The following is a 25559-nucleotide window of genomic DNA, read 5'->3' as shown; positions in this document are numbered from 1 at the left end:
ACTAGAGTGTTAGGCAGCTGTCCTCTGTGTTCCCATAGCAACAGCCTGTACTATTATAGCATTAAATACAGTATACTACATTAATATTATTTCTTCCCGGGGCTTCCCTGGTGGCACAGTGGTTGAGAGTCCGCCTGCCGATGCAGGGGACAGGGGTTCATGCCCCAGTCTGGGAGGATCCCACATGCCGCCGAGCGGCTGGGTCCGTGAGCCATGGCCACTGAGCCTGCGCGTCCGGAGCCTGTGCTCCGCAACGGGAGAGGCCGCAGCAGTGAGAGGCCCGCGTACCGGGAAAAAAAAAAAAAAAAAAATTATTTCTTCCCACCATGTCTCTGTCTTGCATGGGTCATAAACTCTTCTTCTAGGGTTAGGACTGTATGTTATACATCTTTGTGTTCCCAGCACCTAGCACAGTGCCTGACGGAGAGTAGATGTACATGAAATATTTGGTAAGTGGATGATATGAAGTATAATAATCTCAAATAGTCACAGGGTATCAATGAAGAACTGAAAGAGAGTGTTGCATAGTGATTTACTATATCAGTGTTTACATTAAGTTCAACTGCATCTGAAGTAATTTGGAAAAATCCAAAATAACAGCAGCTCGAACAAGGTGGATGTTTTATTTTCTCTTGTATAGGAAGATGTAGGCAGTCCAAAGGTGGTATAGAGGAACCATGCAGTTATTAGAAATCTAGGCTCTTTCTGCCTCTGCTCTGCTATCCTTAGGGTATGGTCCTTGTCATGGACCAAGGTGACTCCTGGAGGTCCAGCCAGTACATCTGAGTTCCAGGATAGCAGGCATGGGAAAGTGAAGATGGGAACACCCCTTTATTTTAAGAGAACCCTCCAGAAGTTGCACGCATTGTTGCTTATGTTTCATTGGCCAGAGTTCAGTCCCATGGCCTTATCTAGTTGCAAGGGAGGATGGGAAACAGTCTTTTCTTCAGGCCATGGTGTGTCCAGCTAAAACTGGAGTCTCTTACTAAGGAAAAATGGGAGAATGAACATGAAAGACCAAGCAGTCTTGCCTTAATTGGCTTTGCAGTCTATGGGCTTGAATCCTGGCTCTGCTACTTATTACCTGTGTCATGTTGGGGAATTCACTCAGTCTCTCTGAATCTTGGTTTCCTCATCTGTATCATGGACATAATAATTATTCCTCCTTTTTGGGTTGTAGTGAAGAACAAACAAGATGATACATGTAAAGAGCTTAGCACAGTGCCTGGAATATAATAATCCCTCAGCAATTAGTGACTCTTACTCTTATTATCCTTACAGAGCCAACTAAGGTTCTATTCTGTGTTCAATTCCAGACCAGGTAATCTGGCAGAAGTAGAAGTTCGGACACCAAGTTTCTTTCGGTGAACACTGTTCAGCCCCCTCTCCTTCTGTTCCTCTGCCTGCTCTTGCTGGTGGGTAGATGGGCTGGTGAAAACTTGTCTTCAGAGAAGAGGCTCCTGTATATTTCATTGTCCTGCTGGTGCCATGTGCACTAGCTAACCAAAACACAGCTGGTATGTCTAATTTTAGGTTCACAAGTCTTGCTGGTTGTCCTCTTTAAATTCTGTTTTACATTCTGAACTGTAGGAAATTTTTATAGAAGTGGAGAGGAGGCAGGGGCAGCACACCCTTTCCTTTCTAGTTAGAAAATAGCCTCCATTTTCTTTCCAGTAGGCAGTCTCAGAGGAAATAGGTTAGAGGCACCCCTACTGTTCTCCACTCTCTTCTTTGGGTCTCTGTGTACCCTGGCAGGGTAACCTGTGTTGAGTGAAAGACTCTGACTTCATATGTGTGAAGAATGGAAATGCTAGCCTTTAGCTGAGGTTATAAAACTAAGAGAGTCTAGAAAATCTTATCTGCTGTTGAATTTTGAGGCTCTTTCCCAAGATTAGAATAATAATAATTATTATTAAGTGGCTTTAGGTCAGGTGCTTTTCACCTCATTATTTCAGTTGATCTCAATATAACTTCCACAATAATCTGTGTTATTCTGATTCTCATTTTACAGATGAGAAAACTGATACTGAAGGAGGTTGAGCTTTGTGGAAGTTCACCTAGTTTATAAGTGGAAGGATTAGGATTTGAATCCAGGTCTAACCCCAAAGTACATTTTCATTCCACCATCCTATTTAGCCTCTACTCTTAATTATTCCCACTTACATTTAACCTTTCTAAGTTGTACTGACACAATCTCCAGATGTTTATTATCTCTATGAAGGTATTTAGTAGATACCTTGTGAATATTCTAATCAGAGTATTAAAACTATTCTTTCCTTTCCATCTGGATTTTTCTTCGTAGATATTTTACAGAGTATTTTGATTAGTATCAGATTGTTTTGTTCATTTTTTTTTCCATACAGCACTTCTCGAGCTCAGTACTTGATACTTAGTAGTCAGTCACTCAGTAGACTGTTAATCACTTAATAATAACAATAACAACAATGATAACTAAAATTTATTGAGAACTTAGTATGTACCAGGTTCTGTGCTATAAACTTCCTACATATTATGTCATTTAATTTTTACCACAATTCTTTGAAGTACAGTTTCGTTAAGATATTTTTCTATATTGTTTGAAATTAGTGGCATGGTGTTTTTTTCCTTTGATCTATTCATTCAGTCAGGTGGAGTATTTGGGGCTGTAGGGAATTTTAACAGTGAACAAATCTAAGTACTGGTCTCATGGAGCTTTTGTTGTAAGAGCAAAAGTGACACAAGCAAGTTAAACAGTAAATAACATTTTAAATAATGATAAATGCCATGAGTAACAAAGTAGGGGAATGAGAAAGAGAGTGACTGGAATGGAATGAGAGAGAGGCTGTTTAAGGATCTGACAAGGACTGGGTATAGTTAGAGCCAGTGGTGGGAAGATCTGGTGGCATAGTCATCTGAATGGAGGAAGTAAGCGAGTGCAGAAGCTCTGAGATGGAACAAGCTTACTGAAGATAAAAAAGATGGCTGGAGGATAATGAGTAAGGGTTCCAGGTAGGGGGTAGTAGACGAGGTCAGACTGTCAAGTAGGCCATGGTGAAGATTTTGGATTTCCTTCTGAGTAGCCATAGACTGTTTAAGCAGGAGAAAGAGTGATCTGATTCACGTTCTTAAAATTTCCCTCTGGTGCCTGTGTGGAGAATGGAGCGTAGGGTCGGCGAGTGGGAGTGGTGTTACTCCTTGGATTAGGACCAAACAGGGAGTAGTGGAGATGGTGAAGAGTAGCTGGACTTGGCCTGTGTTTTAGAGTTAGGTCTGAAAAGACTTAGGGATAGGTTTGCTCAGGCCCAAAAATTATTTTGGATCTGAGCAACTATATAAAGGTGGTTGCTTAACATAGGAGTGGATTTGGAGTTGGAAAATCAAGTCATGTGAAGAAGATGATAAAGAATTTTTCACCACATGGCGTGGTGAAACTAAAATTTCATGATGTACTAAATTCAGTTTCACTTCCTTTTGTCAGGGCTTTGCTTTCTGATTGGATTCCTTAGGAGAACTTCTTACATATTCTGTCTCCCAATCCTTTTCCACTGTTTCTCCCAAACAAAACCTTTTTGTGAAAATGATAGAAAGTTGGATTGATTATTTTTTTTTTTTAAGCATGGTACCAACACAAGGCTAGTGGGATAGGAAAAAACCAAAATAGGCAGCCAGTATTCTTTCTGAACTCAGCATCTTCTGATTCTTTATAATACAGAATTCAATATTTAGGAACCAGTTTAGGTATTAAGTGATTTACACTTACATTTCTACTGACACATGACTTTTCTTTTGGTGCCCAGCTGGTTATTGGCATTAGACTATGAAAGACTACTCCCATGAAAGTACAGAGACTGGTTGTCAAGAAATACTTCTTATTCTGAGGTCCCTTTTACTTACCATATTCCACCTTTGTTTCTGCCTCTTGCCCATTTTCAAAGAATGTTTGCATTAGAATGAGCTGTATTATTTCTGTGTTTTGGAGTGAATGGATGAACATGTGTTTATGAGGTATTCTGAACCCCTTTGAAGAAAGACATGCCTGGGCTTCCCTGGTGGCGCAGGGTGGAGAGTCCGCCTGCCGATGCAGGGGACACGGGTTTGTGCCCCGGTCCGGGAAGATCCCACATGCCGTGGAGCGGCTGGGCCCATGAGCCAACTTCCTTGGTGTTCAAATACAAGGACCCTTAGAGACAGAAAACTTTCAGAGGGAGTTCTTCCAGGGGTAGCAACTTCAAATGTCTACAGGGACCAGAAAGGTAATGTAACTGAGAGAAGCCAGCCAGGGTAACTATGGCAAACTGGAGGGAGCTTGCCTTGCCTAAAGTGGGTAGTTGCTACTCAGCTTTAGCCAGTTGCTGCTATGTGGGAGAGGGAGCCCAGGACAGTCATACCTTTCAGATTTTTAGAAGAAGCTGGAAATCTTTATTATGTCATATCTCCTGGTTTTTAAATGTTGACAGTGAATTTAAAATTCCTAGTATGCTGTGTGGTACAACACTCTAAAAACACAACAAAACAAAAGTTGTGTAGGCTGCAGCCTGCAAATCTGTAGGTTCTGATTTGGCCCATTTTCCTCATTTACAGGTTGAGAAACAGAAACTCAGAGATGTAAAATGACTTTTCCAAGCTCATATAGCAATTAGTAGGAATGGAGCCTGAGTCTCCTTTCTCTTTATGCAATGCCCTTTACACTAGGAAAGTTAAACTTTTGGGGGACTTGGAGGAACGCTCAAGTCCCTTTTCATAGAAAAGTGCATGTACATTCCAAATTTTGTGTACAGTTTTGGGGATTTCAAATTCCCGGAAATAGATACATGAATACTAGGTAGAGAACCCTTGCTTATACCTTTGGTTCATGTTTGCATGCATAGGGAACAGTGCCCCAGTATTTATACTTAGGCAAACTCATGGAGAGAGACACTGGAAGCAGAAGCCCTAGATCTGTCCTCTCTTCCTCCCTCCCTCCCTTTTTGTATATTAAATCTTAATTAGATAATAGGAATAAATTTAAGTCTAAGACTCTTCCTACTACTATTCCCACTACTAGTCACTCCAGTCATTGCTTTCTAGTCTTTTACATACATATGTATCACCCATAAAAATGAATAGTTTTATGTTTTTTTAATAAATGATAAAGTATGCATTGTTCTGCAACTTTAAAAAAATTCAACATTGTGTCCCATTCTTTTTATTTGCTATATCAGATCCCATTTGTTAATTCTATAGTTTATTTGGCCACCCACTGTTGATGGATGTTTAGGATGTTCCCTGTTTTTCAGTAGTACAAGCAGTGCTGCAATAAATATTTTTTTTTCATACCTCCCTGGCCCATGTTACTGCTTCTCAAGGGGAGAAAGTGAAAAATGGACTTGCTAGGCATGTGATTTCAAAGTAGCTTTGTTATATTATATCAGCAACATATGAAAATCCCCAGCCTGCCCAAAGTCTCTCATCACTCGGTATTATCAAATCAAAACTTTTTTTTTCAATGTGATGGATAAGAAATGATATGATAATTACAAGTAAGTTAGAGCATCTTTTACATCTTTTCATATGTGTATTAGCCGTTTCACATTTCTGTTATGTTCATATCCTTTGTTGGGATTTCTTTTGTGCTTATTTGGCTTTTTCTTACTTATAGGGATCCTTTATGTATTTTCGCATTATTCTTGATACCAACCTCTTCTCTTGTATATGTTATAAATCTTTTTCATTTAGATGTTTTTGATCCTGGTTTTGCTACTGACCAGCTCTGTGATTTGGGGGACATCATTTGACTTCCACAGAACCATTTCTCTCTATTGTACAGTGTGAATACACTACCTTTTAGTTATTGTGTTACTGTGTAATGCTAATTAAACAGTGTATGAGCTCTGTGGTTTGGATGTTTCTCATTTGATTTTCACCAGCCATTTTTCTCAGCTGTAAAGTGAGAATGCACTACTTTTTAGGTTTATTGTGAAATGCCAATGAAAGAGCATATGAAAGTGCTTTGGAGAATAAAGAATGCCTTCAAATGTAGGCATTTTGTCCTTTCTTTGGCTTTATTATGATTCATCCCTAGGAGTTGGCTTTTATGAAGCATCACCCATCTCCATAGATGGATCGAATTTTGAGGGTTGTTACACAACATAGCACTTGTCTTAATCTCCACTCTTCTTGGGGGAGGAAAGAGGAACATAAACAAGATAGGCTCACATTGAACTCCTGTGTTCTCGGAGTGCATTGTGTGGCATGGAGGTGAGGAAGGGCAGTATGAGGTGAATCTCACTTCTTCACCACTCACAGTGCTTGCCCCAAGGACTGACATAGTATCATCTGGCCGTTTATGGAACCAGACGTCTACAGGGTTAGAATTCCTCTAGCTTCTCAATTAGGACACAGGTTTCAGAGGCAACTCTTCCATTCCACCACAGTAGGGAAGTCTGAAAGTATCATCTATTCCAGCTACCTTTTGACTGATGACTGCCCTCTGCAAACAAATAATTAACTAAAACATGATACTACCTGATGGTTTGGGGACACTCATACTCAAATACCACCTTAGACCTAGACAGCCCTGTGCCCCTGCCCTATGTCTTTCCTTTGGCCGTGCCTGCCCCCCTTCTAGACCACTCTCCAAGTATCCAGGACCCAAGAATTACCTGATGAAATGTGCTGACTCTGCATCCAGGGCCTGCAGAGGCTCTTTCTGAGCCCATCCTCCCAAAGATGGACCAAACCATTAGACTCCGCCCCTGATATGCACATTTGTAGGTCCCAGGTGTGGCCAAGGCGACTGTTTGAGAGAGATGTGCCCAGAGCTTGGGTGTATTAGCTTGAACATCTGTGTACAAGGCTCCTTGAGGTGCAGGAAGGGACTGGGGTGTGAGAAAAGAAAGGAAGTGGCTTTGGGGCCAGGATTGTCCATTTGTACTCTTACCCAGCCCTGCCGCTGTCAGAGGAGGGTCTGCCCAGAGGACCCTCTCCCTTCTGACCAACTGCTTATTGGGGGGGGAGGGGTTAAAAAAGCCATTGGGGAAGGTTTTTTCACCACCCGTTTAGAGGCTGGCTCAATACAGACCCCAATTATCTCTGAGAATATTCTCAAAGGGAGAGGGGTGGGGAGGTAGTATGGGTGAATTTCCTGAAGGAAGAGACTCTGTGCCTCTCCTCTGTCACTCCCCTGGGTAGGCAGTGCTGCGGATGCTTTGTAAAAAGGAGGAAGGATTCTGCTGACACACTGTTTTTATGAAAGAAGGCTAAGGGTTCCCTTATCTCTCCACACAAGGCACATCTGCCTGCAAACAGGCTGTCTGCTTCTTAGGGATTCCTTCGTCGTCCTGTTTCTCTTCTGAATGTTTTAAGACACAATTTGGTGCATTCCTTTCTGTTCTCTAGAGCCAGCGGGAAAGTCATAATATATCAAAGGCTCTTGCTGAAGAGCTTAAAATGGGTGCTGGCAGCTGGGATGTGGGGGAAGAGAGTTTTCCAGGGACAAGTGACCTGCTTGTTCCAGCCAATGAGAAGCAGGTTAGAGGAATGATATCACCAGATAGTCCTTATTGTCTGCTCATCTCATAAAAGCAGGATTGTGCCTGGCAATTTAACCCTTTTTTAGGTACTTTGGGTCTCATGCACTCCCCTGGCGTGTGACCTCCAGATTCCTTTTCCCACCCGTCTGCTGTGAGACCAGAGATGAAAGATTTAGATTTCGGTGAAGAGATGTGGAGAGTTGTCATCATCATCTTAAAAGTAAAACTAAAAATACAAATTATTAAACTTTAGAACCACAGGTAGGATGGGAACGTCAGCTAAGCTGTGTTTGGAGAGCACATCTAAAGCAGATATAGGTCTTAGGTTACATCAGACTTTTACTGTGTAGACTTGGGAGAGAAAGGAGGTTAGAGGGGAAAAAAGGATTTAGGCTTTGGTCTGTTTTAATCTACATGATGGAGTCTTACTAAGTAGGTCCTGTTTTGGAGGAATTGGAATTTCCCCCCCAAATTTGGAAACTATCACTGATTCTGAGGCCAGTTTTGAAGAACAGATATTTGTAGTACTTGTTTATATTGTACTTATTTATTGTCCCACACCCATAAAAATGACAAGTCATTTTACTTACTCATACCTCCTTTCCAACACTGGTAAAATGAGAGTGATTATCCTATCCTATCCCCAAGGAGTTGAGATAAGAAAATAAACTAATTCATGTGACTTTACATTGTGCTACTATACACACGTATTATTATAAGGGCATTCATATCTTAAGATTGCATATTCATTCATTCATTTGTTCAGCAGACTTTTTTGAACTCCTTCTTGATGCTGAACACAGAGATAAAAAGTGTAGTTCTTACCTTTAAGGAATTTAAAATATTGTGAGGGAGACAGACAGTAATAATAAATATGTCTCGTACATCTATTGTCTTTAGTATGTGCCAGGCCCTGCACCTTGATGTATATGAGCTCATTTTGTCTTTCTACAACCCTATGAAATGGGTACTATTATTAGCTTCATATTATAAGGAAATTGAGGCGCTGAGAGGCTAAGAGACTTGCCTAAGGTCACACAAATCTAGTGGTAGATTTGGGACTTGAATTAGGCAGTGTGGCTTCAGTCTATGTTTTAAATCTGTGCTGACCAGTACAGTAGTCACTAGCCATAGATGGCTTTGGTGCACTTGAAATGTGATAAGTCCAAATTGAATTGGGCTGTGTGTAAAATACACACTAGATTTCAAAGACCTAGTATGAAAAAAATGTATAAAATACCTCATGTTGAAATTACATGTTGCAATGATAATATTTTGGATATACTGAGTTAAGTAAAATGTATTCAAATTAATTTCCTTTTGTTTTTGTGACTACTCAGGAACTTAAACTTATATATGTGGCTTGCATTTGTGGCTTACATTACACTTCTGTTGGATTTTGCTAGTCTAAATCATTATAATGCAGTAATAACAACAACAATATAATAGGTGACATTTATTGAGCACTTACTATGTGCCACATACTGTGCTAACGCCTTTACAAACAGCATTTCAATTAAGCTTCAAAATAACCCGTTTTATAATCCCCATTTTATCGAAGAGGGAAAAGTTTTCAAGAAAGTCAATAATTTGCCTGAGGTTAGTCAACTAGTTAGTGCCGACCCCCAACTTGAAACCTTATATTTCTGACTCAAAAACCTGTATTCAACTGAATACACTGAAATACCATTTCCAATTAGGGTTAAATCTTGGGGAATTTTCTTTGTTTTTATTTTTGTGAGAATATTTAATATTGCATACTTCTAAATTTGTGATGTAGAAGTTTAAAATAAAAATCACTTGGTCATAAAATAGACATCCCAGATAGAAATCTCTTTTGCAAAACCTCAGCCCTCTGTGAATACTGTTGCAGTTGAGCCCTGAGATGAAGCAGTGAGTCAGCCTGTACAAATTGCATTTAATTTTCGTTCCAATTGTTCTCTCAGGTCACTGGGCAATCTATGTCCTGACCCTCTTTGTCCATAGAGAAGAGGAAGAGGGGCAACACATCTTTCCTTAGTTGTTTAGTCCTCTTGGCTGATAAGAAATTGCCTTCTGTTTCATTGTCCCATGAAATGCTGTTTGTGTTCGAGAGAGCAACAAAATGCTGTCTAATGACCCCTGACTTTTCTTTCTTCTAGAGCAAAGATTCAGGCGGACTGAAGGCGGCTATGATAGAGTTGGTGGAAAGGTTAAAGTTCAAGAGCTCAGACCCTAAAGTAAGTATTGTTTTGGAATTAATTGGATATTGGTACCCCAAGTATTTCATTCTCCTTGAGCTAAATTCGAGGGATGTTAATGATGATCTATCTGAACATTGCATCAAGATCTAATTAAGCCTACCCGTCAAAAGCAGTGTTCTAACATGCCTAAAGATAAGTCATCTATTTTTCCCCTTCTCTATTTTATGATTTACATCACATAATCGTTCAGTGTTTTCTCTGAACTGCAGACAAGTGCATTCTTAATCTTCTTTTACCGGACCTTCAAGACTACTGGCCTCTGTGTCCATTAAATCCAACCAAAGGCATCAGAGATACCATCAGCTTAATGCTGGGGACTGGAACAAGCTCAGGCCTATCCAGTTGGTGTTCAGTACTAGTGTCTTGTCACTCCCCCACTTAACGGGAGCCAGCTGCCACTGTGAATACTTTTGTCCTCATGACCTGGAGTCTGGTCTGGGAAATGGTTTAAGCTTCCCAGCTTTCTTTGCAAGATGTTGGGGGCTATAGGATTGATATTCTGGGAGACGCCATACCAGGGTTGTGGGTGGACTGGGAACTGAACGTGCCAGAGGGATTATGACTAATGTAGCCTCCCTTCTCCTACCCAGACGTTTGCTGTGGCACTACCCGGTACTGGTGCCAGCTGGCTTTGCCTGAGAGTCAAAGCCTTTCACAAATAGGGAAAGGAGCGTGATTTTATTTGGCTTTTTATACTGTCTTTTTTTAAATTAAAAATTTTATAAGGGGAATAAGACTAGCATTTCTTGAGCACATAATAAGAGCCAGGCACTGTGCTAGGAGCCTTACATACCTTTAAAAAAAATTGTGGTAAAATATACATAATGAAGTTTCCCATTTGAACCACTTTGTTGTTGTTGTTTTGTTTTTTGAGGTACGGGGCCTCTCACTGTTGTTGTCTCCCCCGTTGCGGAGCACAGGCTCTGGACGCGCAGGCTCAGTGGCCATGGCTCACGGGCCCAGCCGCTCCGCGGCATGTGGGATCCTCCCGAACAGGGGCACGAACCCGTGTCCCCTGCATCGGCAGGCGGACTCTGAACCACTGCGCCACCAGGGAAGCCCCTGAACCACGTTTAATTATACAGCTCAGCAGCCTTAAGCGCATTCACATTGTTGTGCAGCGTCACCACCATCCATCTCCAGAACTCTTTCCATCATCCCAAACTGAAACTGCACCCATTAAGCACTAACTAGTTATTCTCCCTCTCCTCTTACACACTTGTGATCCTTGCGATAACCTTGTAAATTAGCTTTTTTCCCCATTTTATTGATAAGAACACATTGGGGTAACTTTTGTCGATTTTCTTAGCTCAAAGTAGAAAGGCCCCCCTGCCCCAAAACTACTTACATGAAAGTAGTTTTCCTTTAGTGAAGATTAACCAATTAATTATTAAAGATAACAGAAAGCTTTTTTTAACCGAGTTTCTCTGGTTTCTGGGACAACAGCTATCCTGAAGGAGACAACTGTATTTCCTCTTTCTGCCACACCCACATGCTTATAGACAGTGAAGAGCAAAAGAATGTGTACAGATTACACTGAGTGGCTTCTGTGCATGATGATAATACAGGTAAAGTGCTTTGGGAACCTTTATGAACGCATATAGCGCTTCTGATGAGAAACTTGCCAGAGCTGAAAGAATTGAGTAGTCCCCTTGAGAGCAACCTGTGGAAGCCTCAGGATTTTCCTACGATGCATCATAAGCTAAAGGATATTTGTTAGGACCTCACTTGATCTTGGATATGTTTATACACACTCACCTTTCTTTCATCTTCTCTTTGTTTCACCCTGGATAATTTCCCACCAATCTATTTTATTTTCAAGCCCCTTTCTAGCCTAACATATGTGTACACCATTTTTACCTGGAGCCAGCTTGAAGAAGGACCATCATAATTGCAGGATGACTGTTAGATCACAAATAGGGGATGAAAAATGAGACACTTAAATACATAATTTCTGCAACAAAGAAAATTTTCCCAGAAACAAATTGGTGTCTTCCAGAAGAACTCTTGTTTTTAGTCTGTTCTGTTTTCCCTCCGAACCCCACCATCCTTTTTTTAAGTTGGCTTATTTAAGAAGAGCAGAATCTCCTAAGCTTTATGACCCGTCATTTTCTGGCACAGCAGCTTTACATAGAAGCACTGACTGAGTCATGGAGCACTGAACACGCTCTCTGCCTCACTTCCTCTAGAATTCCCTAAGGCCTCACAAAGCTTGATTAGTGAGGTTTAATTGATTAGTTGATTAGTCCAGACATTGAGGTCTACTGGGGACTGAGTTAATTTTTACCTCTCAGTTTTGCCAGAGAGGAGTGGAAGATGCCTAGATTAACCTTTTATTAAATTATAACATAATATATGCTTATAGATTAAATATACAGCTATCCATAAAATACAGCTATCCATAAAGGAAAAATAAAAAAATACAGCTATAAATTAAAAAATAATAATAATAAATAATAAAATAATACAGCTGTCCATAAAGGAAAAGTAAAATGGATTTCCCTTAAATTAACCACTATTAACAGCTTAGTGTGTAACCTCCTAGACATTTTTTCACATGGAAATATGCTAAGATATTTTACAAAAATTATACCATAGCTATGGTTTTATTACACAGAATATCTTAAACATTCTTCTATGTCAGTAATATAGACTTCTTAATGAGATGCCTCATTTTGTCCAAAATATTTGTCAGACATCCTCTTTTCTTCAGAGCAATGGTTCTTAAACTTTAGTGTTCATGAAAATCGCCTGGAGGACTTAATAAAATACAGAGTGCTGGACCCACCCCCAGAGTTTCTGATTCAGTGTGTCTGGGGGAACTAGAAACTGTGCTGGACCTTGGTTATTTTCCTGCCATCTTGGGTTTTGGTTTTCTTCGTTCTTTCAGCAAATAGCCAGAAGAGCCCTTGTAAATGTAAGTGCAAATGATTTCAACCTTGAAAAAAATGAAATACATAAAATTCCAGGCTTAGAAAACAAATAAATTGAGCTGAGGGAGCAAAAGAGTAAGAGAGGGGAAGGGAGGTAAACTGAGTCATCAGCTCGGGCTCCCTGAGAGGCCAGGGTTCCTTTAAACAGCTATGTCCAACAGAGAAGTAGCAAAGCCCAAAAAAGGGAAAGGAGTCCTGGTCATGAGTTAGGAGGATGATCAAGGCCGTCGCCATGGTCCAGGAGTGGGCTGAGTTCTAAAACCAGAGGAACAGCAGGAGACATCAAATCCCAGCTACTAGGGGTGAGCGCAAGGACAGGTATGAGAGCCAGAGATGGTTGGTAAATAAGGCACAGGTCCAGATGAAGTGGTGTGCATGCATGTTGCTGTGGTGAGCCCTGTTTTAAAGGGGGCAGACCTCCAGGAATCCAGAACTTGTATACAGTGGAAAGAAATTATTTTTAACAACAGTCTTTATTTTGTTTAATTGGCAGTAGTCTATTAAATAATCCTAATGCATTTGACTTGATCCAGTTTGCAAACATTTTTTTGCAGCCAAACTTTTCAGAAACATCTGTTGCACAAAGCAGCATTTTAGTCTCTAGATTTCTTATATTTATGCTAGACTTTGGGGAAATTAAAAGATGTAGTTAATCAGGGGTATGTATGTGTGTATATGTCCGGACTAGATTTTTAGGAAATTTAAAGCATCTGAGTTCTTTACAGCTTTCCTTTGTAGTGACTATGCAATTATCTTTCATAGTTTACCCAGAGGAAACTGAAACTTAGAAAACACATTGATTTCCTTCCTTTCCTTCCCCCTGCTCAGTCTCCCAGAAAGTATTGAACTAAAGTATAACGTGCTAAGCTCAATCTAACTAACCTCTCATTATGCAGTTAATAATAGCCATTTTCTCTATGATATATTGATTGCTTTTCTTTCCATGTAAGGTGCACCATTCACTGTTTCCTATAGCTGGTGTGTGCTTGAAACAGACAGTTAAAACCATGTTTGTGTATCTCACATTCATACTAATTTATTAAGAAGTTATTCTCAGAAAAGCATCTTAAACTCGAGCCAAGTGGTTCACATTATTCTCTGTGACTGGAGTGGGATTAAACATAGGATCTAATCATACTAAGATTGTCTAAAATATAATCAGGTTCTTTTCCTTATTTTCTCCGATCTCTAAAGGTATTCTTACTGAAGTCTGAAACCAAAGAACTGTCTAGCAACATGAAATTAGTTAAATAGAACTGAGGATTGTTTTCTTATTTTATTTTTATTTAGCATTTACAGAGCATTGGACCTTACAGACCTTTTTAACAGCTGATATCACTGACATGGAACATAGCCCAGTCCTTCACTCCAGTGCTAATCAGACTATTGTTAAAATGATAGGTTTTGCATGTACAAATAGTAATGGATATAAGCAAAACCTAACTTGAGTTCTTGGTGTTAGTGTCCTGTTATTCACCTGGGTCAAGTCAGGCCTTGTGCTGGTCCTTGTCCTACCGCAAGATAGAAGTATTCACTGGGCCAGTATTTATTCATCCATCTAAAGCAGAGAATTGAGTTGCCTCAGTTATGAAGTTGGTTCATTCAAAAGTGTTTCTTTGCTTGGAAGGTTACTAGAATTACTTACCTATTTCTTTTCATTTATTTATTTATTTATTTATTTATTTGGCTGCCTCAGGTCTTCGTTGCGGCATGTGGGATCTTTCGTTGCAGTACTCGTTGCAGCACTCGTTGCGGCGTGTGGGCTTCTCTCTAATTGTGGTGTGCAGCTTTTCTCTTCTCTAGTTGTGGCGCGGGCTCCAGAGTGCGTGGGCTCTGTAGTTTGTGGCAGGTGGGTTCCCTAGTTGAGGTGCATGAGCTCAGTAGTTACGGTGCATGGGCTTAGTTGCCCCGTGGCATGTGGGATCTTAGTTCCCCAACCAGGGATCAAACCCGTGTCCCCTGCATTGGAAGGAGGATTCTTTACCACTGGATCACCAGGGAAGTCCCTATTGACCTATTTCTTCACTTTACATAAAAAAGAAGTAATCTTGGAAGACATGAATTGTGTTTATTTTATCTCTGTATCCTCAAGCCCTACTAGCGTGGTACCTAGTAATAGATATGCATTATCTATTACAGTAACCATATGAAAAGAAATATTACTTGCCCAAGACTTACAGGGATTAAACAGCTTGCTAGTAAGTGGTGGGAACAGGACTGGACTTCAGATTCATCTTCCTTCATGATATTTACCCCCACACTGTTGTTGAACCCATGGGTAAGTTGATATTTATACATATAGCCTGTCATCCCTAGCAATATGACTCTTCACTAACTATTTTTCCCTCGCACCCTTCTTTTACCTCCCTTACTGGATCCTGCAGCCACAGCTTCCCACAATCGTAGAGTCCCAAAACTGGAGAAAATATGGGGAGATGACAAAGGATCCATGACAGCCCCAGAGCATTTAGCCCTGGCCAAATGGAGAACTAAGGCAAGTGCTTCAGTAGTTTCCCCTTATGTATGAAGGACACCAAATGGGAAAAATACCAGTGCTTTCTCAGGTCCAGTCTAGGCTCTGAGGCATGGAAATCACCCAGAAGCAAATGTGACCCCTTTTCATCCTCTGTAGACACTTGGGCAGCAGGAAGAGGAGAAACAAGCTCTTTGCCTTCCTTCACCATCTCCCTGCCTTTATCGAAATGAAACACTTTCCCCTTTTCCCATCCCCCAGTTACAAAAGTAATACATGTTCTTCGTAGAAAAATGTGGAAAATACAGACAACTATAATGTAGAAAGAAGAAATCAACCAATTGTCTGCTACCTGCAGTAGTTTGTAAACTTTCTTTTTTTTTTTTTTTTTTTTTTTTTGTGATATGCGGGCCTCTCACTGTTGTGGCCTCTCCTGTTGCGGGGCACAGGCTCCGGACGCCCAGGCTCAGCGGCCATGGCTCACGGGCCCAGCCGCTCCGCAGCACGTGGGACCTTCCCGGACCGGGGCACGAACCCGTATCCCCTGCATCGGCAGGCGGATTCTCAACCACTGCGCCACCAGGGAAGCCCAGTTTGTAAACTTTCAGTACTTTTTTCTAAAATTGAGGATTCTTGAGCCTCACTCAGAACATCTAGTTTGGTAGTTCTGGGTTCTGCTTTTTTAGTGTGCAGCCTGGTGCACATGGTCAATACTCCATACTTCGAAACACACCCGTGAAAAAGCTGATTAGTATTATGATGCTTTGCCTTTCAGATAGAAGAGTCCTATCATTCTACATATAATTGACCTTTGAACAACATGGTTTGAACTGCACGGGTCCATTTACATGAGGATTTTTTTTCAATAGTAAATACCATAGTATCGAAACTACATGATCTGCAGTTGGTTGAATCTGTGGATGCAGAACCCAGAACTGCGGGTATGGAGGAATCCCATAACGGAGGGCTGACTCTTAGTCATACAAGGACTTTCAACTGCATAGAGGGTCAGAGGGCTGGCTCCCCAACCCCAGTGTTGTTCAAGAGTTATATAACTATTATTCTATGTGTGTATATATATAAAGCTATATATAACTGTATACACACACACACACACACAGTTTATGTCCTGCTTTTTTCACCTACCATTATTTCTTATAAATACATACATTTTATCATTTGAATCCACTTCTATCTTTGAACCCCAATTTAGGAAACTAAAGTCCTGAATGCCAGTCTGCCGTTATTGCCAAGTGGAACCTTTACATAATAAGGCATTTCTTTTTTCTTCCTAATAGTATAAGCAGATTCTGTGAGTTTGTTTATTTGTTTTTTGAGGCAGGCATGATGGTCACAGTCTAAGGTTATTCAGGCACAGTGGAAACTGAGTTAATGCAAAGTCAGATACACAATCGTGTAGTCAGCTTCAAGCTATCTGTTTCACAGCATCTACCTCCCCACTGGTCAGGGTATCTCCCATCATGTGACAGAATGAATAAATGCAGGGCACAGTGGGAAGTCTGAAGCCATTTGCTCCAGGCCCTCCACTTAATAGATGAGGACACTGGGGTGCCAGCGTAGTAAAGGTTCTTGCCCAAGGTCACCCAGGCAATTACAGCAGAGCTCAAGAAGGTCAACAGCTTTTAGGACTATAGCTCTGTAGTTTTCCCAGTAAAGAGAAGTTTTGTCCATTTGACAAGGATGTGGAAAAATTGGAACCCTCATAAATTTCTGGGAGGGATGTAAAAAGGTATAGTGACTGGAAAATGACCTGCCAGTTACTCAGAAGGTTAAACATAAGAGTTGCCGTGTGATCCAGCAATTCCATTCTGGAGTATATACCCAAGAGAAATGAAAACATACATCCACACAAAAATGGCACACCAGTTTTCATAGCAGCATTATTCATACTACCCAGGATGTGGAAACAACACAACCAATGCATGGGTAAATAAAATGTGGTATATCCACACAGTGGAAGACTATTTGGCAATGAAAAGAAATCAAGTCCTGACACATGCTGCAACAAGGATAATCCTCAGAAACATTAAGCTGAGTGAAAGAAGTCATTCACAAAAGACCTGATATTGCATGAGTCCTGTTATATGAAATGTCTAGAAGAGGCACATTTTTAGAGAAAGAAAGTAGACTCGTTGCTTGGGGCTGAGGGAGACGGAGGAGTGGGGGTGGCAGGGACTGCTGATGGGCATGGAATTTCTGTTTGTGGTGATAAAAATGTTCTGAAATTGACTGTGGTGATCACACAACTCTCTGAATATACTAAAAACCACCGAATTGTATGGTAATGTGAATTATATCTCAGTAAAGCTGTTGAGAGATAGATTACTGTCTGAATCACTTTTTTCAGGCCTTCACTTGAATTGTCAGCAGTGAATAGTCCTTTTTCTTTCTCCTCTCCTCTTCTAGACAGGAATGAGGTTCAGAAATCTAATGTTAGCCTCTGTCAGGGGGAGGCAGTATTTTACAGTTATTAAAAGCTCACTGAGACCGATACCCTCCAGAGTTGATAGTAACTATGCAGTCTTGAGCAGATCTTGTGCCTAACCTCTCCATTTCTCAGTGTTTTTGTTTTTTCAGCTGCAAAATAGAGGATAATAGTACATCCTTCATAGGGTTGTTAGGAAGATTAAATGAGATCATCCATTTAAAATGCTTAGGACGACATCCTGTAAATGATGGCTGCTGCTAGCTTTCTCCTAGTCCTGAGACCCACCCCACTGTTTCCAGTAGAAGGGCAAGGGTACATGGGGGTAGTTTCCCCCCCTCACCCCTTCCAGGAGTTTAGGAGACCTTCTAATACTGGTGGAGAAAAATAAGCCACCTGTTCATAACTAACTGGATTCTGCCCTTCGATCAGTTAACACTTCCCGGGATTAGTGACACTTACAGATTTCAGGTTTTAAAGGGTCATTGCTACCTCTTCGAGTGATAATGACATGCAAATAAATTGAGTTAAATCTCCATAGTTGAGACCCCTAGGTGTTGCTGCCTGGCTGGCTGACTCTGTGGGCCTGGCATGGCCGCCTTGCCTGTTGTTGGTTCTGTGTCTATTGCCCATTCAAGTCAAGGCAGATATATCTGCCTTGGGGAGTGTGCAGCTGTGTGTCCATATATTCCCAATGGAAACAAGAAATCAATGCCTAGAAGCAATTATGTTTATTGTTATGGAGCAAACTCTCTAGTTAGCAAAACTGCCTGGTGCCAAATTAAGAGAAAAATAAAGAAATTAAGAGCCACAAAAGAAATAGCGCGTGGCATTTAAGAGACACATTAGGAGATAGAGCCCCACTTTAAAGTAAACACCACTGAGATTCTGCTTTCCGTTTCCCTACTTTCCGTTTCCCTTCGGCTTTTACCCTTTGGCTGTTCTCTTTCTGTTGGAGCCCCAGAGCTCCTAATTGAAGCACTGTACAAATCAACTCTAGGCATTTTAAAACTAGGTGGACATGGTCTCTGAGCTGCCTAGTGGGCTGGAGCATTGTTAGAAATCAACGGGATTGAGCTTGAAAAGGCTTAATAAAATTAACACATTGTGATTGTGATGTCCTTCTCCCCTGCTCCAGCTCCTCTCTGCACTGACGGGAGCCTTGATAATTTACTCTTTGCCAGAGCTTAAAGGGCTTATTACATGGCCAACGTGAAGAAGGGAGTGGAGCTGTCAGGGCTCCCCCATAGCAGCCACACTTCACGTTTCCAGTGTAGGATTGTATTTGACATTTAATTTAGGAGCCTGGGTAGCTAGATATAGAACTTTTTGTGATAATAGTGATAAAAACCACCCAGAGTTTTATTTAAGGGTCTCCTTCTTTCCTGTCCCCCTCTCTCCCCTTTTCCTTTTACTTCAACCTCTCATTCAGCTAGGAAATAAAATTCAGGTTTACTCAAGGAAAAATGTGGGGTTTCCCTTTTTCGATATCTTCAGGCTAAAGCTACAGAATGCAGCCTCTGTCAACCAGGTCTGTGTGTCGATGCTTGTATGTATGTATGTATGAATGTAAAATTTGAAAACTGGCCTCTCCCCTGATTGCCTCTGCATTTAGCCAAAGGGCAAAATCCGCCAGGGCTCTGTTGTTGTGTAGAACACTTCCATTCAACCCGTGATCCAGTTGATCACCACCCCATTGTTGAATGGCTTTTGTTTACTTCTTTAGCAGGTGAAACAGATTTATGCTATCACCTTAATTCCTGACTCAACCTGATTAAGTAAACATTTATAATCCCCATTTTACAGATGAAGAAACATTTAAGAGGTATATTGACTCGTCCAAGGCCACAGGGCTAATGATGGCAATAAATTGCCTTTCTATGATTGCTATATGGAATTAGTAGAAGTTGTAGGAAGTTATTAACTTTTTAGTTATAGAAGATGGGTTGGCAGTAGTATACAAATGTAGAGTTTGTTCAGACTTTTAGGGAAAAAAATGTTAGATTGAGTATGCCATGGTTTCCTTTACTTTTATGTTGAAAGAGAACAGACATTGGAGCCAGATGACCTGAGTCCAATTACTGGCACTTATTACCTCCATCATTTGATTTGTCTGAGCCTTCAGTTTCATCAATAAAATGAGACTAATATCATGTTTTTATTAATGAGTATCCTGAAAATGGAAACTTTTGAGGAGGAGATAAGAAATGATGGAAGATGATAGGTATCACAGCTTTTGATGGTCCAGAAAGTATTTTAGAAACTGTAGTTGTTTAACAAGCCCTGTGGTTCTTAGGTTAGCAAATTGTTAGCTGCTCAAGGGGGTGTAGTAGGGTTTCAGTTGGCTAAAGAGAGCAAATATGATAGAGGCAAGTTTTGAGGTTGGGGAGCTGACTGTACCTCCAGACTCTGTGTGGGTGCTGAGGAGCGGGGTGTGACCTGTCCTTCCAGTGCTTTGCTTCTGTGTTGTGGAAGTGGACTGCATCTGATCTTATCAAACTAGGAAAGGCTCCCTCGCAGCCTGTGGCTATCTACTGAAACAGGGGCAAGGAGCCTCTGATTGACATCTGTGCTCTTCAGTGCCTAGGATGTGTGAGGAAGTCCTTCCTGTGTTCCTTTGGGAAATTTGAATCTGTACTCCCAAGGGTGTAGGTTCTCTTTCTCTAAGAGAACTGGCTGGGGCTCTGTATCTGTGAGAGCTCTGTGGGTACAATGGGAAAAACCCACAATAAATGCTCACAGTTACTGTTATCTGGACCAGCAGAACAGTTCTGCTGATGTGTCTGTGTTCCCAGAGAGTACTAAGTTCTTTCCATGTATTATTTTGTGTAAACTTCACAAAAATATCCATGAAAAAAACTTTCACCTTTCTGAGCTTCAGAAGCATAGAGTTAGCAGAGCCAGTGGTGCAGTCTTTCTCTGTCACCACAGACTCCACCAGCTTTACTATTCTGACCCTCTGTAGCAAAGAAGACTCAGAAAACATGAGACCTACATCTCAGTGCCCTTTCCTGACTATTCTTGGTGGCGGGCAGCTGTTTTGGTTTTGTGATTTCTGTAGTATACAGAGAGCTGTGGCTTTGCAAGAAAGGTGTGTGGCTAGAGAACTGGAATGGAGGTGAGGGGTGAGTCTTGTTTTAATATAATTGCTTGAATCTTCAGCGGATAAAATAGGCTTTCGTTGTATATTCAAGTCTGAGAGGTTTAAAAATAGTATAATTTCTGTTTAGTTATAAGCTTCTGAAAGCTTCAGGGGCACCTTCTACTTCCCACTTCCTACACAATAACTTTTGAAGCAGAAGCTGTCTTTCTATTTTATACACAGGTTAAGGTGGAAAGAAAGCTAGAAAAGAAGGTGGAATAGAAGCTCTCACTCGTATTCTTGTTTGTTATAGGCCCTGGGTGTCTCTGGGGACCCGTTCTTCTACTTTCACATTTCTACAGGGGGCACCCAGAATTTTTTTTCTTTTCACTCGGGAAAAGTGTTGCTCAGAAGTCTATAATTGCTTTCTTTATTGCCACCCTGGGGTCAGGCAGAGAGAAGCATCTTAAGAGCAAGCAATAGTATCCATTGAAAGTGAGCCCAGCATCCCTCTTGAATTGTTCTCTGGTGCATCCAGATCCGTGCCATGACGCTGGGTTACACATCAAGTTGTCATGGCAATAAACTCATAGCAGCTTGACAGCATGAACAGGCAGTCCTGGGAGGAGACAATGCTTGGCAATGATGACACAGCCATAGTGGTTAGATCTCCGTCTCTCATACTAGGGCTCCTTGTCAGTCTGCTGTGACTGTGTCTCTCTCAGATGACTGGGGCACACAGTTGCTATCCGCTTCACAGCTGATTAGTAGATTCAAATGTTTATTAGAATATTTCGGGTACACAGCCTCTAGGAAACATAGTCCTGAGCCTCTACTGCTCTGTGGATGTGTGTGTGCGTGTACATGTGTATTTATGTTTGGATGTCGAGGAGGGAAAACCATGAAAAGGAGGAAGTTCAGAAGAAGCATATTACAGGGTCATAGGCATGAAGCTGGTAAAGAACAATAGCGCACTTAGGCTCAAGTACCAAAATTTATAGTCTCAGGGAGAAGCATGCTGGCAGAAATAGAGGAAGGCTGGAGTATTCTGACTGAAATATGGGGTTCCTATCCAAGGGAATGTGATTCTGAAAGTCAAAGGTACAAGCCAAGCCAAAGACTTTATAAGGCAAATCTAAGGTCTAAACACGAAGGAGAGCTTGAAGAGCACATACAGTTACTAAGTCTGAAGGGCGAAAGGTGGGATTTGAGGTCAAGATTAGGAAGCCAAGGATTCAGGGCCAAGTGGAGATGAGAAAGGAGAGAAAGCTGGCCTGGAACAAGTTGGAGGTAGGATCAGAATCCTAAATAGTTTCTTCAAATCACTCAGGAGCTCTTTGTGTCTTAGAATTGTGTTTCGGCAAATTAGTGGTTCAAGTGAGAGTGGGTCTGGGTTAAGGGGTCTAGGTTGGGCGGGGGCAGGTGGAGCTTAAATGGAACGTTTGAGTCTAGAGAATGGGTATAGTTATTTAGTGGGGAGTGGTGGGGAAAGGGGTGCAAGAAGGGGTGTTCATAGGTAAAGGGGGAGGCTTCTTCAGCCAGACTGGTGGAGAGGCAGGTGTGGGATGGCTTCTGACACTCAGTCAGAAGGTATTGACCGCCATTCTGTGCCAGACCCTAAGCAAAGATGTTTTAATGTCTCCTCCAGATATTAAGTCAAGGCACCTATTATCTAGTGGAGAAAATAAAACTTGATTCCAGAGTTTGGAGCCTGGGTGATTGCCTAAACTGTGGTATTGTTAAGGGGGAGAGGGGAACAGGACAAGTTTTGAAGGGAAGATATGAAAGAATAATGTTGTGGTTAGAAGGCAGATTATGTAGTCAAACTGTGTGGGTTCAGACTCCACCTTTGCCACCTACTATGTGTGTGAATTTGGGCAGGTTTCTTATCCCCACTGTCCCTCAGTTTCTTCATCTATAAAATTGATATAATAATAATTGCTACCTCATGGTATCATTGTGATGATTAATTGAAGTAACACATGTAAAGTGCTTAGAATAGTGCCTAATATGTAAGTGCCCAAAATGGTAGCAGTGACAATCATGAGGAGGAGGGAGAAGATTCAATTTGATGTTTGATGGTTTAAGTAATAAGAAAGTATCCAGGTGGAGATACACATCAAAAGGCATGTTGAGGGCTTCCCTGGTGGCGCAGTGGTTGAGAGCCTGCCTGCCGATGCAGGGGACACGGGTTCGTGCCCCGGTCCGGGAAGATCCCACGTGCCGCGGAGCGGCTGGGCCCGTGAGCCATGGCCGCTGACCCTGCGTGTCCGGAGCCTGTGCTTCGCAACGGGAGAGGCCACAACAGTGAGAGGCCCGCATATCACAAAAAAAAAAAAAAAAAAAAAAGGCATGTTGAGACTAGAGACCTCAAGAGAAAACCCAGGCTTAGGAGCCATCTCCATGGAGATGGTAGTTGAATTGCAAAGATGGGATGAAACTGCTAAGGAGGAGGTTATAGAGAGAAAGCAGTTTTGTCCCCAGGGGACATTTAACAATGCCTGGAGACTCTTTTGGTTGTCATAATTGGGGGTGGGGAGCAGTGCTACTGTCTCTACTACATAGAGGCCAGGGATGCTGCTACATATTTTACAGTGCACAGAACGTTTCCCCACAACAGAGAAATACCCCAAATGTCAGTAGTGCCAAGGTTGAAAAACCCTCAGAGTTTCTCAATCGCAGCTGTCTGGAGAGTGTGTGTAAAATTGCAGGGATGAAGCTGATAAACAGAAAGCTGGGGAAGTCCAAGGTCATAGAAACCATGGGAGGAGAGAAATTAAAGACTGAGTGGTATCAGCAGTGCTAAATGATACAGACAGGTCAGTAGTGAGAGCAAATGGAATTGGTGACTAGTAGACTCTTTAGCGCTGGAAGAGACCGGGCAGCAGGCTTTATGTGACTTTCTAAATGAGGTTGGTGGTTAAAAGTAGGAGAGGAGGCAGCATTGCCATAGGAAAATGGTTATTCTGCATTCTTCTTTACTTCTTATTTTGACTGTGTTACCATTACAGCTTCTAGGTCAGATTCCTAGTCCCCTGATGCGCCCTCTTGTTTTAGCAACAAGTGTGATTAGAGGCAAATCTGGATTAGTGAATTAGTTCCAAGAGTATAAAATTTGTGCAGCTATATCATTTTAGAGATAAAAGGAAGATTGAATTTAGCTTTTCATTTTTAATAGCTCAGGAACTTGAGGCCCTGAGAGATTCAGTGACTTGTCCAAAGTCAGGCAGCTGGTTGGTTCTGAAAACATCCACGGCCTCTGACTCCCCAGTCCGAGTGCTCTCTTCTGTGTCAAGTTGCCTTCTGGTGGTCTCATAATGGTTCTCAGAGGCTCAGTTTCCTTTTCAGGAGGAGGTTACTAGATAGAGTGGTTGTCAGAGCCCTGACCTGGAACAGGCTGACCTGAGGTGAATCTTTGCTCCATAGCTTACCTGCTGCGTAACACCGGGCCAGTGACTTTACCACTGTGGGCTTCAGTTCCCCTACCATAAAATGAAAGTATTGTTGCCTGCCTGAGGATTAAATCAGAAACACGTCTGTGATGGCACCTGGAATGCTGCCTGCATGTGGTCACTCTTAATATCTTCATCATTATTGTTCATAAGACCCTATCTTTGTCGCAGATTAAAAGGCAAGAGAACGTCCAGTGACAGGAACCAGGCGAAAGTTAGGCATGCCTTCTGTTTCTCCCCGCCTTGCGCCTAACTCCATCTCCTACTTTGTGATAAGAGCAGTATCATGAGGGTTGGTGCTGCTGTGGTTATACAAGGTCTTGAAGCACATGTCTCTCCAGTATATTGTGATGATGTCTGTTTGTCATTGATGAGCCTGGTATTTCTCAAAAGTAAATGACTTCACACTTCAGGTCACTCATTGGATCAGTTAGACCTTTTTCAGAGTTTTTCCAGACACTAAACCTGGCTCTTCTGAGGAACCCCAGGATGACTGAGGGTCCCATAGAGGAATCTTCAAATGGCAGGAGAAGCACATGCTAAAAGTGCTTAGTTGTTGTGGAAGCCATTATTTTACCTTAAGTTGAAAAGGACTTTTAAAAAGCTTTGATTTGTGGTAGAAAAGGGGAATCAGATTAGGAAGGAAGGGTCTAGTATTCACTGGGAAGGCAAAGAATAAAATGTTGACATGTTTGAGACTAAGGTTCAAGCAGAAGAATTGTCCTGCCTGGCCCTTTGGATGCTCAGCCCACCCCCAGACCTTCTCTAGGCTCCACTTCAGTGGCTGTTTCGTTTTCTGTTTTAACTGTATTGACTTTTAAAAACAGACTTCATTTCTTAGAATAGTTTTAGATTCCCAGCAAAACTGAGCAAAAAATAACATTTGCATATGCCCCCTGCCTCCACAGATACAGCTTCCAACATCAGTATCCCACACCACAGTGGTGCATTTGTTACAGTCAGTGAACCTGTATCATTATTACCCAAAGTCCATAGTTTACATTAGGGTTCACTCTTGGTGTTGTACATTCTATGGGTTTGGAAAAATGCACAGTGACATATTATCTACCACTACAGTATCATACAGAATATTTTCACTGCCCTAAGAATCCTCGTGTTCTGCCTGTTCATCCTTCTCTCTCCCCAAACCTCTGACATCCACTGATCTTATTATGGTCTCCATAGCCTTTTCTAGAATTTCATACAGTTGGAATCATACAGGTTGAATTCTTTCATTTAGTCATATGCATTTAAGGTTCTTCCATGTCTTTATAGCTCTTTTTTTACACTGAATAATATTTCCTTGTCCTTGTATCACAGTTTATTCATCCATTTACCTACTTAAAGACATGTTGGTTGCTTCCAAGTTTTGGCAATTGTGAATAAAGCTGTAAACATCCATGTGCAGGTTTTTGTGTGGACCTAAATGTTCAACTCCTT

At 41.5% G+C, this 25559-nt stretch overlaps 1 protein-coding gene across 5 annotated transcripts in view; it reads left to right on the top strand.

Moving 5' to 3' along the window:
- The window catches only part of TRIM44 (tripartite motif containing 44), a 115014-nt gene that overhangs the window by 11062 nt on the left and 78393 nt on the right, over window positions 1-25559 (top strand). For all 5 annotated transcript variants that reach the window (XM_059069948.2, XM_067038012.1, XM_067038011.1 and 2 more), the window contains exon 2: window positions 9632-9709. In XM_059069948.2, coding sequence (XP_058925931.1) covers window positions 9632-9709 — 78 coding nt within the window. The remainder of the gene's footprint in view (window positions 1-9631; window positions 9710-25559) is intronic.

Source organism: Kogia breviceps, chromosome 7 (assembly GCF_026419965.1).
Source record: "Kogia breviceps isolate mKogBre1 chromosome 7, mKogBre1 haplotype 1, whole genome shotgun sequence".
Lineage (NCBI taxonomy): Eukaryota > Metazoa > Chordata > Mammalia > Artiodactyla > Physeteridae > Kogia > Kogia breviceps.
The sequence above is the reverse complement of the archived record's forward strand: the minus strand, read 5'-3'. Positions and strand labels throughout refer to the sequence as shown.